Source organism: Podarcis melisellensis (genome assembly GCF_964234715.1).
Source record: "Podarcis melisellensis genome assembly, chromosome: 11".
In the NCBI taxonomy this organism is placed as follows: Eukaryota; Metazoa; Chordata; class Lepidosauria; order Squamata; family Lacertidae; genus Podarcis; species Podarcis melisellensis.
In genome coordinates, this window is record NC_138543.1 from 8,195,680 (window position 1) to 8,209,172 (window position 13,493).

Consider the following 13,493-nt stretch of genomic DNA (forward strand, 5'->3'; position numbering starts at 1 on the left):
TTTTAGATTCTGTAAGTTAATCTCTTCATTGCTTCCCTTGCCTGCTTTTGTCCAATCTGCAAGGGACATGTATCTAGGATATGCAGTTGAGGGACAGGAGTGCAGGGGAGAAGTTAAGCACCACTTACCCACCACTGCCATACCCTCCCCACCATTTTTTAGATGTTTAGCAGAGAGCTAGGCTCCCTGGCCTTGGCCTTGGCCTTTTGTCAAACGCCTAATTCAACCCAAAGTCTTCCGTTTTTCCTGCTATTTCAGCTCCTTACCCACATATCTTAGAAGGCAATGGAAGGATGAAATTAACTAAAACAGGAGCTTCTGATCTAGTCAGTTCCCATCCAGCAAACTTTTAAGAACTAAAAACATATTGCAAAAAACATATTTTTTTCAGTGAGGTGTGCTACTCATTGTGGACAATATTCAGTACCCACGGTACAGCAAAATAAAAACATTTACTAATCATATTTCTCAGAACTTGTTTCCGCTTTTCTGTAGCACAGCTAGAAATATTATGAAAATCGGGGGGGGGGGGGGAATTAATCGCACAATGGTGGATAAGACAAAATGTATATATGCATCATGGCCTGTGATAGCTTTACAATATCAGCAGCTATTTCTAATCTGTTATCTGAACCTATTTTTATTCCCACTGAGTGTAAATATGGAAGTCTTTGCCATTTTCAGGCTGTTATGCTTCAAAAGTGCATTCTGCGTTTGCTTGGAATAATTGATGTGATATAGGGGTGTTTTTAGGGACACGGGTGGCGCTGTGGGTAAAACCTCAGCGCCTAGGACTTGCCAATCGTATGGTCAGCGGTTCGAATCCCCGCCGCCGGGTGCGCTCCCGTCGTTCGGTCCCAGCGCCTGCCAACCTCGCAGTTCGAAAGCACCTCCAGGTGCAAGTAGATAAATAGGGACCGCTTACCAGCGGGAAGGTAAACAGCATTCCGTGTGCTGTGCTGGCTCTCCAGATGCAGCTTGTCACGCTGGCCACGTGACCCGGAAGTGTCTGCGGACAGCGCTGGCTCCCGGCCTATAGAGTGAGATGAGCGCACAACCCTAGAGTCTGGCAAGACTGGCCCGTACGGGCAGGGATACCTTTACCTTTACCTTAGGGGTGTTTTTGGCCAGCGCACAAGATTATTATTTTAGAGGCTAAAGCTATTGAGATTATATTAATTAGTCTCAGGCAGTTTTTTACTGTCCATTTCTGATTTTCACTTAAACAGATCCTCATTCCTTTCTACTCTTTTTGCAAGCTGAAGACGAAAAGCCACACAAAAAGAACTGCAGAACACCTGTTCATTCTTTCCAAATGTTTCATCAGTGCATTTGAGCTTCTTAAACATATGTTGTCAGCTTCCATAACCATTGAATTCATCACTCGTTTTTACATGTACAGTCCAATCTGCTTTTCATTTTCAGGTGTCATGATCTCAGACATTAGTAATTAGAAAGGACAAAACCAGGCTCAAATCAGTTTGAGATATCACTGTTTAGATTGCAAACCTCGTTTCTAACAAAGTGTTGTTTAACGACATATTTTATGTATGTTCCATGAATAAGGTTAATTTTTAATTTTCTTGGAAGGTATGGCCTGTCAGTTGAAAACATTTTCCAGAAGTGGCTTGACTGCACAGGAATCCCAAAGGTAAATGCAAAATATCTGTTCTGAATAGGATCCAGATTATGAATTTGTTGAGCATGTTTTTCAAATTACTGTTTGTATGGTAACAGGTATGGAATAAAATAAAAACCCAGGTTTAATGATATCCACTTTAGCTCTTTAGGCTGCACACATATGGGAATCCATTTTTATCAGTTGCAGATTTCATTTTCTGTCTTCCTCAAAGAGATCCCGCCAAGAGAAAAATCTCTTAAACCTTATTTTATTACTAAACATACTGTTCACTGGAAACTGTTCTATTGCAGTATTGTAGTGATGCTTCACATCTTGTTTTAAAAAGAGGAAGGTATCAGTTTTGTGGATTACTTTTGCCAAAGAGGGGGGAAATTAAATATTTGTTAAATTTTAAATTTATTGACTGTTTCGTCTGTAGTGAGGGTTGTTAAATGGTGTGCAACCTTTCTGAACATTGTACTAAGTACAGAAAGTTTTGTGTAAGTCTCCAAAATTCTTATTAGAAAATTGACTTAATTCTCAAGCACTATGTGGTAGTAAGATATCAATTATATACAGGATACCCAACCACCTATCCTCCGCTAGAACAGGAATTGCTTATGCAAATAGATGTTGTGCTTATGGTTCCTGATTTTAACTCCCTTATCCAGCACCAGATGCTCTTTATGTGGTTCCCATTGCTGGACTGGGAATTCCATACACACCCTTTAGCAGATTTCTGACATTGTCAGCTTTGATAGAACCAGTCAAAGAACTGAAACCGCTGAACAAGTGATTGACAATGTCTCATCTGACAGCATCAGCCAGCTGGTGGGTGGGGAGGTACATATAGATCAGTTTTGGAACTGAACTATCTCTGAGCTCTTTCAAACAGGTCTTAAATACTAATTTCTTTATTGTGTCCTTTGGGGGCAGAGGATGCTGGGTCTTGGGCTGTAATTATAACTAGGCTATTTAGTCCTACACTGTGTGTGTGTGTGTGTATGTAATTTGATACTTGCTTGTTTTATATACCACATAATAAAGTATCTAGGCAGTGAACTAACACATCCATAAAACAACATAAAAGTCCTTAACATTTGGACAGCGAGCCACAAATATGTATGTATTAAGCTATACATCAGAAAAGGCTCATGTAAACAGAAGGGCCTTAAAAAGGCATTCAAAACAAAGTACAGATGGTGCTTGCTTAATATTGTATTGTATTGTATTGTTTGATTGTTTCTCAGGTTTCTCACCTGCCCTTCAACATAAGGTCCCAGGGCAGGTTACAATAATAGGATGTACAGCTACAAAACCACTTCAATGATAAAATATCTAAAACCATTCCAAATGGAACAAGAACCATTAATAGTCAAGGATTTCCACAACTGGTTACTTTTATATTTCTAGCTACATCCTTGTAGATCCTACATAATGCATAGATCCTCCTTTGTGTGCAATGGCCCCAGGTGCATTTTCTGGTCCCAACCTCACAAAGAGTCTCAAGGCTAGCGTTGCGTTGGCAGTGACAGCTGGTGTGGCAAACCACGCCACACTGCTGGTTGAGGGGGCAAAGAAGGAGAAAATACTATTACCTGAAGAGGAGGAAGGGTGCAGAGTTCAGAGGCCTCACTTTAATCCCTCCGTCACCTAATGAAGAGTCTCGCTTCAAAAATGGCTCAGTTTATTTTGACTTCAATGTAAGCAAGAACCATCAAAACTCCTCACAACCATCCAGTATATGGGACCAGTTAATATTCTGCGAATACTAGGTGTTACAGCATTAGCAAATCTAAGTAGCATCTGTAACATGGATGGAAACACTGAGAGCCCCATGTAAGAGCAGTTTGGGTAATCAGTGGTTTGTTTTTTTAAAAAAAGAAACCCATCACCCAATATAAAAGAGCCTTTTCCTACATAAACTATATTCCCGCCTCACGCTTGATGGTGCAAATCTTGAATAATATTTTACTAAAAATAAAGCCTGCTGTAATGAATTAGGGAAGGTGCTGTTTTGTTAAACCTTTCCCACTTCATTTTGAAGGTTTCTTCTACAAATTTGGACATGTTGTTCTGGTCTCTTCCCCCCCCCCCCCATACAGCAGCAAGTTTGTCTAGTGACTGGATCACAGTAAGGTTTTCCTGTGCATCACATTATATGCATGTGCTGAAAAACAAGCAATTGTGTGAGACACAGAAGATTTCAGGAGGGCATTTTCCTGAAACCTGCTGGGCCTGGGTTAAATAAGGTCAGCTACATTGTGTTGTTGAATTTGCTGTTTATCAGATCAGGATGTGCTGCAACCTCACGAAGTGACTCACCACAAGAGTAGCTTTTCATCCTCCACTAGCCTAATAATGACTTAATGCCAGCAATTCTGGTCTGTGAGTGTAATTGACATGGAGTAGTTCAGAAACAGCTGATTTTAGAGCTGGAAAGAACCTATTAAGCAATGGTGCAGCCTTACATTCCCCAACACTCCTGAAATCAACCATTCCAGTTTTTTGTTCTTGTTCTCCTGTTTGCTCTTAAACATCTCAAGAGCTGTGGTTTCTTTGCATTCTTTGTTTTTTTTTATAATATTTTTTTTATTGCTTTTTTCAAGGTCAAATACATCGTCAATAGTCCAACAAAAGCGGTTTTACAGAGAGAAAAAAAGAAAGATTGTTAGACAAGAAAAAAAATCATCCTTTACAAACGATTTTTCATAATCCACTGGACTTCCCCACATCCTCCATCCCCTGCATCTTTTTCAATAAAGAAAGTTAACAGCAAATTAATACCTTGTTTCCTGTGTTTTTATACTTTCATCAATTGTATTTTGGATTTAGGGTAAATATTATTGGTTCACATATACAACAGTCCTAGAGATAGAAACCTTACCCTAGACTTTAGTCATTTCACGATCATAACTTAAATTCCAGCAAAATTAAAGTTTAACATCTGAAGCTTGTTGTCTAAAGACTTAACAAATTCTCAACATTCATATAACTTATAATGTCTTTGTAAATAGTCCTTAAATTTTTTCCAGTCCTCTTCCACTGCCTCTTCTCCCAGGTCTCGGATTCTGCCAGTCATTTCAGCCAGTTCCATATAATCCATCAGTTGCGTATGCCACTCTTCCAGCATGGGTAACTCCTGTGCCTTCCAATACTTAGCTAAAAGAATTCTTGCTGCTGTAGTTGCATATAAAAAGAAAGTTCTATCCTTCTTTGTCACTCCCTGGCCCACAATGCCCAGGAGGAAGGCCTCTGGTTTCTTGTGAAAGGTATACTTAAATACCTTTTTCAACTCATTATAAACCATTTCCCAGAATGCCTTCACCCTCGGGCATGTCCACCAGAGGTGAAAAAATGTTCCTTCAGCTTCCTTACATTTCCAACACCTTTTATCAGACAAATGATAAATCTTTGCAAGTTTGACTGGGGTCATGTACCACCTATATATCATTTTCATAATGTTTTCTTTCAAGGCACTACATGCCGTGAATTTCATACCGGTGTTCCATAACTTTTCCCAGTCTTCAAACATGATGTTGTATCCAATATCTTGTGCCCATTTTATCATAGCTGATTTAACTAACTCGTCTTGTGTGTTCCATTTAAGCAGCAGGTTATACATTCTTGAAAGCACTTTCGTCTTAGGTTCAAGTAATTCTGTCTCTAATTTTGATTTTTCCACCTGGAAACCAATCTTTTTATCTTTTTTAAAAATCTCTTGAATTTGGGCATAATGAAACCAATCTCGCACCTTGTCCTTTATTTTTCCTAAACTCTGCAGCCGGTTTCTTTGCATTCTTTGAAACACACTAGCACAAGCCTTAATCATTGAACAAAGTTGTTTCCCCCCCATTCTACATACATTTTTTCTCTTCTGTCATCTGTTTACTAGTGCACCACCCAAAGTAATGGATGATGTTAAACTATGCACAAACAATTGCCATGCCCACTTTAAGCATCTCTCAGTTGTTCAAACAAGTCACAACCAACCCAGCCCTATAATCAGTTCATATAGTTGACTAAATCCTCTTTGGTTGGCCTATGTTTTCTTCTGTCTCTGCTGGAAATGCTGGTGGTTTTTTGTTTTGAAAAAGTCATGAGTATGTTTGCTCTTTTCCCCCCCATGATCAATAATAATAATAATAATAATTATACCCCACACATCTGGCTGGGTTTCCCCAGCCACTCTGGGTGGCTTACAGCATACACATAATAAAAATCAAACATTAAAAACTTCCTGATACAGGGCTGCCTATTAAACTGTGTTTCTGCAAATGAAGGAAAACATTTATCTTCCTCATGCATCCACGCTAGCTCCTTTCTCTTGAATTGCAATCCTTTCCCACTTTTTGCAGAGTTCCACATTGCAACTTTTCAGTTTAGAAAAAAGGTAAGGGCGACATGATAGAGGTTTATAAAATTATGCATGGTGTGCAGAAAGTGGATATAGATAGCGCACTCCCCCCCCCCAAATAATACTAGAACACAACGTTATCCAATGAAGCTTTACACTTGCTTACATCAAATCACATTTTCCATTTTAATGATTGATCATACACCTAGTTCAGAATGATCTTTTTGTAGTTCCTCATAATCCCCCCCTTTTTTGTTACCCCCATGAAGAACTTGATGTCATCTGCAAATCTGGCCACCTCCCGGCTCAGCCATAGCTCCTGATCATTATACATAATTTAATACTAAGACTTGGGGGAATACCCAACTGAACGCCCATCCATTCTAAAAACTCCATTTATTCATGTTCTCTGCCTTCTGTCCCCTGACCAATTACTGATCCTTAAGTGGATTTCTCCTATTCCATGACTGCTAGGTTTACTCAGGACTCTTTGGTGAGGGACTTCATTGACGGCTTTTTGAAAGCCTGAGTACACAGCTAAGTACACTTGATTATTTATATCTATAGGCTTATTGTCATTTTAACAGGTTAGTTAGACTAGACATATCTTTACAAAATCTACACTACCTCTTCACAAGACTTGTTCTTCTATGCCAGGGGTCAGCAACCTTTTTCAGCAGGGAGCTGGTCCACTGTCCCTCAGACCTTGTGGGGGGTTGGACTGTATTTTGAAAAAAAATAATGAACGAATTCCTATGCCCCACAAATAACCCAGAGATGTATTTTAAATAAAAGGACGCATTCTGCTCATGTAAAAACATGCTGATTTCCGGACCGTCCGTGGGCTGGATTTAGAAGGTGATTGGGCCGGATCTGGCCCCCGGGCCTTAGTTTGCCTACCCATGCTTTATGTGCTTGTTAACCATATTAAAAATGCATTCTACTATTTTTCCTGGAGCAGACATCACATGAACTGGTCTGTAATTTCTTGAATCTCCCAGGCTTCCTTTTTTTTAACAGTATTACACTGGCCACTTTCCAGTCCTTAAATATGGATGCTAATCTTAGGGACAAGTTACATATTTTTGTTAGAAGATCACTGGTTTCACATTTGAGTTCTTTAAGAACTCTTGGGTGGGTGCCATTGGACCCAGTAACTTGTTTGTTTTAACTTGTCAATAGCCTCTGATTTGTCATTTGAATTGTCTCTCTAAATTGCCCTATTTAGGTTTATCTTCCCATGGAAGGGGAAGATTTTAACTATTTTATTTCCTTTCATTCTTTATATTATTTTTAATAACAAAGTAAAAACACTTTATATAGCAAAATAGTGCAATTGCAAACAAACAAACAAACAAACAAACAAACAAGTCAATAATTAAAACCTGCCAGTGGAAAAGAAACTGGCACTGAGAGAAATTAAAGAGGCTATTAGCCACTAATCCTTCAGTTTTGGCCAACAGGAAGCCATAAAATGAGCTGAACCTGCAAATGGGAAGCTTTAAATTAGAATTAGAAGGGACTTTTGCTACACTGACTTACTTGGGAATAGAATGATCTTTGCCATGATAAAACACATTCATTGTTGTATAATAGTGGTATATTAAGTACGCCAGCCCAATTTACTTTACTGCCTGAGATAGAACAGCAAATGACACTCTCCCCTCCCCAAGTCAAGTTACTCAAGACTGGCCAAGTTATTTTGCTACCTAAGGCAGAAAATCCTACAAGCACATCAAATCAATTAAATAATCAGCCATTTGTCACCCTTTCATGACATCCCAGATCAGCTGTTTGGGGGTAACTGTTCCTTCTGCCTAATAGTAGCACCAGCTCTATACTGTTTATAGTTCACTTGCAACAAATTATGAATATTCACTAGTATATGAAGGCTCTAATCTAAAGCTGTATATGAAGGCTCTAAAGACTTCTGTCACCATTTTTTAATGAATGAAACATAGGTAAATGGCATTCTTCCAAATATCAGGCCCAAACATTTCCTAACTGATACTCACAATGATCTTTATGTTCTCTGTTAATGGGATTCTATAATCGGGCTGCAGTAACTGGTTACAGATCTTTTCAGCAAATATCTGTTTTTGTTTGGGCTGACTCTTGGACATTGCAGCATGAGTAGGGAACTGAGTTAGCGCTGAGGTATAATCAGCTATTATTGTCTAATTATGGTTATTAGAAATCTGTCCTCCAGACTTTAGGGAATGCGTTTACCGAGTAAGGAAAATTTTTAAAACGCCCAGTCAATTCAAGGTATATATTTTTGCTGGAACATATTCAGTTCATTTTATATTTTTTACTTTAAAAGTTTCAACATAATATAAGTGATGTTGGAAAATATTTCTTGAATTGCTCATAACCTTGACTGTTTCCTAGACTGAGAATGCCAGTACAATCCTTTACACGTGTCTATTCAGAAATAAGTCTTATAGAGTTCAGTTGGGTTTACTGTCAGGTAAATAGGCATAGCGTGGGATGCGGGTGGCACTGTGGTCTAAACCACAGAGCCTAGGGCTTGCTGATCAGGAAGTCAGTGGTTCAAATCCCTGTGACGGAGAGAGCTCCCGTTGCTCAGTCCCTGCTCCTGCTAACCTAGCAGTTCCAAAGCACGTCAAAGTGCAAGTAGATAAATAGGTACCACTCTGACAGGAAGGTAAAGAGCGTTTCCGTGTGCTGCTCTGGTTTCACCAGAAGCGGCTTAGTCATGCTGGTCACATGACCCGGAAAAACTTTCTAAGGACAAATGTCAGCTCCCTCAGCCAGTAAAGCGAGATGAGCGCCGCAACCCCAGAGTCGTTCGTGACTGGACTTAACTGTCAGGGGTCCTTTATCTTTAAATAGGCATAAGACTGTAGCTCAAAAGCATATTTTCACAATATATAAGTTATATTTCAAAGTTGTTGGGGGTTTTATTTGTTTAGTTAAAATTGTGAGATGTATTCAGCAGAGAAGTAAAAGCCATTCTGGATCACTACTCTTGCTCAGATTTAATGTTTGCTATTTCTTCTCATTCTTTCTCGTGCCTTTCAGAGACTTTGGTTTTGAGCATGATTTATCTTCACACAATGAGGACAGTTAAACTGAAGCAACCATCTAAAAACCTCATTATTTGTGTAGGTCAGGTACATTTCCCCAAAATGGGTAATACAGATTTTCTGCCCAGTAAGCATATTTTATAACCCATCATTTGGAGACTGTTTCCCTTTTTTCTGCTCTACTGTAGCTTAACAGTCAGTCTTCCCAGTGCCTTAATTTTGAAACTTAAACTCACCTGCACTTAATTTTTGCACCACTACACTGTGGATTTATATACTGAAGGTTCCATCCACCGGTTCCATGGCCAGAAGGCAGCTTGTCCACACAATCTTTCTCTTCCCCCTCTACAGCTCCTGTAGCCGCAACCCCTCTCCAGAGGGTTGGGGACCCTCCTGACTGCTTTGAGAATTTTCTGATACCAGGCAAAGGAATCTTGCAGACAGCAGAATACTTCTTGTACAAGGTTCTTCTGCCCAATTTCAGGAGATCCTGCCTCCCCTGCTGCTCAGGAGGGGCCCCAATCTTTTGGAGAGACTTTGGGGGGCTCAAGAAAGAATGGTGAATCTAGTCTAGATCCCTTTCTCACGGTGACCAACCAGATACATGTAGGCAACTGGTTTTTAGACTTATTACTGCCTGCAACTACAGAGGCAGAGCATAGCCTTCATGAATTAAGCTACTTTCCAGAATCCCCCTCCTGGATGCCTTTTTAAAAACCGGTGTTACAATGGCCGATTTCCAGTCCTCAGGTTGAGTTCTTTGAGAACTCTTGGGTGGCTGCTATGTGGACTTTGTGGTTTGTCAGCTTTTGTTTTGTCTAACAGACTTGTCCATTAGGTCACCACAATCTGCCTCAGACTGCCCTCCTGAAAAAGTTAGCTCAGGCACTAGGATCTGCCCTATATCGTCTGTTATGAAGTCAGGTTCAAATAATTCAGCTTCTCTGCTGAATCTCTTCTCCTCCTTTAGTACATCTTTGACTCCTTTGTCATCCAAGGGTCAAACTTCCTCCCTAGATGTTCTCCTGCTGTTAATATATTTAAGGAATGCCGCCTTGTTCTGAATGCTTTTAACAATGCGCTCCCCCATCCCCCCAAAAATATTAATTTTTTTTGTATCCCTTACTGTCTGCTTGCACTTTTTCTTTCTGCCTAAGTTTGTGCTCCTTCCCCCCCCCCCTTTACTTGGTCAAGACTTCAGTTTTTTGAAGGAAGCCTTCTTGCTTCTTATAACTCTTTCGGCTCTGCTTGTTAACCATGCTGGCATCTTCTTGTTCCTCACCTTTCTTGATCTACAGCATACACTCCAGTTGATCTTTTAATGCCATGCTTTTAAAGAACTTCCAACTTACAAGTGCTTTGAAGTGCTTTAACCCTCTTAGCTTCAACTTGCTTTTTACCAATATCCTCTGCTTAGTTCATGGTGGGTTCATTGTTGCTTTTGAAACCAAATGTGACCATACTGGATTTTTGGGGGCAATTGATCATTTACATGTGTATTTAATTTAAGAGCATTCTAGTCACTCCTCCCAATTAGCTCAAACTTCCATCGCACACCAGGTCCTGGAACACCACTCAAGATTAAGTCCAGGGTCACTGATCCTCTGGTCGGTTCCATGACGAACTGTTCTAGGGCACAGTCATTTAGGGTATCTAGAAATTTTACTTCTTTGTCATGACTGGAACACATACATAGCTAGTCTATGTGAGGGTAGTTGAAGTCATCCATTACTACAGCATTTCTACTTTGGGATGTTTACTTGATTTCATTCTTCATTTTAAGGCCTCACTTCTTGTATATCCTTCCCTGTCCTTCCTCTGAAGCTCATATCCAGATATACCCATGTTGCACCACGTCTCCTTGTTCCACCAGGTTTCTGTTATGCCCACTATATCAAGGCCATCGTCTAAGACCAAGTCCTCCAGTTTACCCTTCTAACTTCTCTGGCACTTAGGTTATCACCTGTAGTGTGTGGGCCTCTCTGAATTGCTATTCTGTGTCCCTGCACTCAAAATGCCTAGCTCTACGGCTTCCCCATTCACATTTTCATCAATGTTATCTTCATCACAAGGGAGACTGGACCCTCCTCAGCTCCTGTCAGCTTCCCCCCTGCAATCAGAGGGAGGAGAAGAGGGAAAAGATCAGTTGTGCAAATTGCTTTCCATTTGTACAATCATTGGGTACAATCCAGAATTTCGATTTAGCACATTGAAGCAGAAAATCTAGTTATGAAAACTTACTGTTCCTCCCCCCATAAAACAATGAGGTCCAGGAATAAAGGTATAGTACACCTGAGGCAGCATTACTCACAAGAGCCTGAAATGGGAACATGTGTTCTCTTTCCTGAATAAGCCTATGAACTGGATCCCTAAGGTGTTTATGGTAGCTTTAATAAAGCTTGAATATTCTTTGTGGTTCGCCTTTTTCTGTTAATCACACTGCTAAGCACAAAAGCTGTGTTATGTGCAGAATGGTTGAGTTTATCCCTAGTAGAAAGGAAATATGTTTGGTATCTACAGAACAATAAGAGTTTGCTGCCTGGCTGGTCAATGCTGGATCAAGTTCACATTCCCAAGCTCCCTCTCTCCCACCTACATATGCAAGGGGTGGAAACACAGAGGAGGGAGGAAAGGTCCGTTCTTGCACAGGGATGTGAGCTGAGACTTTCCTAATATGGACACAGCTGAGCCTGCATTATATTAAAAGCCTATTTTAATCTGGGCCTTGCAAAAACATCCCAAGAAAAGCAAAGAGATTAGCTACCAATTAACTCTTGCTCTGTTTTCTTTGGCCATCCAAAACAATTCAAGGAGAAGAGAAATATGCTGCCCCTTAACTGCTTTTATTTTAGAACACTTCAGCAGTCGTGTTGTTCCTCGTTTACTGAAGTTCTCACACAAATATTCAATGTGAACATTTCCCTCTGTATACAGTAAAAAACACACACACACATAAAAAAAGTTTTTTAAAAAAGGAACAATAAATTTCAGCCATTTGGCTGCTGATTTATAAAGTATATAAGGTGGCTGTAGAATTTAATGTGGTGGTGAATAGCCACTCCAGGCTCCTAGCTTCTGTTCTCATTGTCCTAAGAAGCCAGAAAATACCTCCCAGGATTCAAGCAGTATATAGCTCCACAGGGCAATGCATGCCTGCTCATTTCAGAGAAACTCTTATGATGGCCATTTACAGTAAATACTTACACTCCACCCCTTTCTAGCTCTTTGCCAAGATTTTCAGTCTCTGGAGACTTCTGTCATGCCAATAAAAGAGGGCAGCTGAGTTCACTTCAGACAGCGTGACCTTCCTCAGCACTGACTGTTTTCAGCATCAAAGATCCTTGATAGATTGAAGTGGAGACGGTGCGGTTGCAAATACAATAGGTATAAAGAGATGCCTGCCAATGATAGCCTTCTATTGATTCTAGAGATGTTCGTTAGCTAGCATGGCCACAAGCACTGCAAAACACTTCTGTAGTTGTAATACAAATCTGTTATTTCCAAATTATAAAATACAGGTATTTGGGTTTTTATTATTTAGATGGGACTGGCTAATAGCACTGGTCATATGTGACCCTGTTTAGATGGACACCATGCTACAACCAAATGTTTATACAAGCTTAACTCTTATTTCTAAGTGTGATTCTTGAGTATAATAATAATAATAATAATAATAATAATAATAATAATAATAATAATAATTTATTATTTGTACTCAGCCCATCTGGCTGGGTTTCCCCAGGCACTCTGGGCGGCTTCCACAGAAACCAAAAATACAGTAAAATCACACGTAATATAATAATAATTTATTATTTGTATGTTGTGGGAGATCATAGGCACATACAGAAAATGTTGTTGGAATTGTTATTTTATTTAAATCATTTTCATGCTGCCTTTCTACCTAAAGAGCACGCAAGTCAGCTTACAAATTATTTAAAACAGTAAAGGGGGCATTTAAAATTACACTGAGTGACATGTGTTTTATTTTTTATATGTAGAGCACTTAAACTGGGTACTTTGCAGGGAGGCAAGGCTCAGAGTCCAATTATAACTGAGATGCAAATGGGAAAGGGAGCTGGAAAACTACGGTATGTGATGTGCTGTATTCCAGCCACTCACAGTTTACTGCCTACTCCTCAAAGAAAGAGCTACATGTGGACTCAGGCCTGGCTGATGACAGATACTACCCAACAGATCCTTGGGGGAAAGCCATACCTTCATGGCAGAGCATGTGATTTGCATGCAGAAAACCCCATGTTGAATCCCAGTTAAAAGGATCAGGTTACAGGTGGTGTGATGATGATGATGATGATGATATTACTTATATCCTGTCTATCTGGCTGGGTTGCCCCAGCAACACTGGGTGGCTTCCAACAGAATATAAAAAACTTAACGAAACATCAAACTTTAAAAACCTTCCAAAGCAGGGCTGCCTTCAGATGTCTTCTGAAAGTCATATAGTTGT

General features: G+C 39.9%; 1 protein-coding gene across 10 annotated transcripts in view; it reads left to right on the forward strand.

The window, feature by feature from the left end:
- AOPEP (aminopeptidase O (putative)) overlaps nucleotides 1-13,493 on the forward strand; it is a 204,936-nt gene that overhangs the window by 97,093 nt on the left and 94,350 nt on the right. For 9 of the 10 annotated variants that reach the window (XM_081930531.1, XM_081930529.1, XM_081930536.1 and 6 more), the window contains one exon: nucleotides 1,591-1,651. In XM_081930531.1, the coding sequence (XP_081786657.1) occupies nucleotides 1,591-1,651 (61 nt within the window). Of the gene's footprint in view, nucleotides 1-1,590; nucleotides 1,652-13,026; nucleotides 13,117-13,493 lie in introns of all 10 variants that reach the window. The other variant, XM_081930525.1, reaches the window with a different exon arrangement.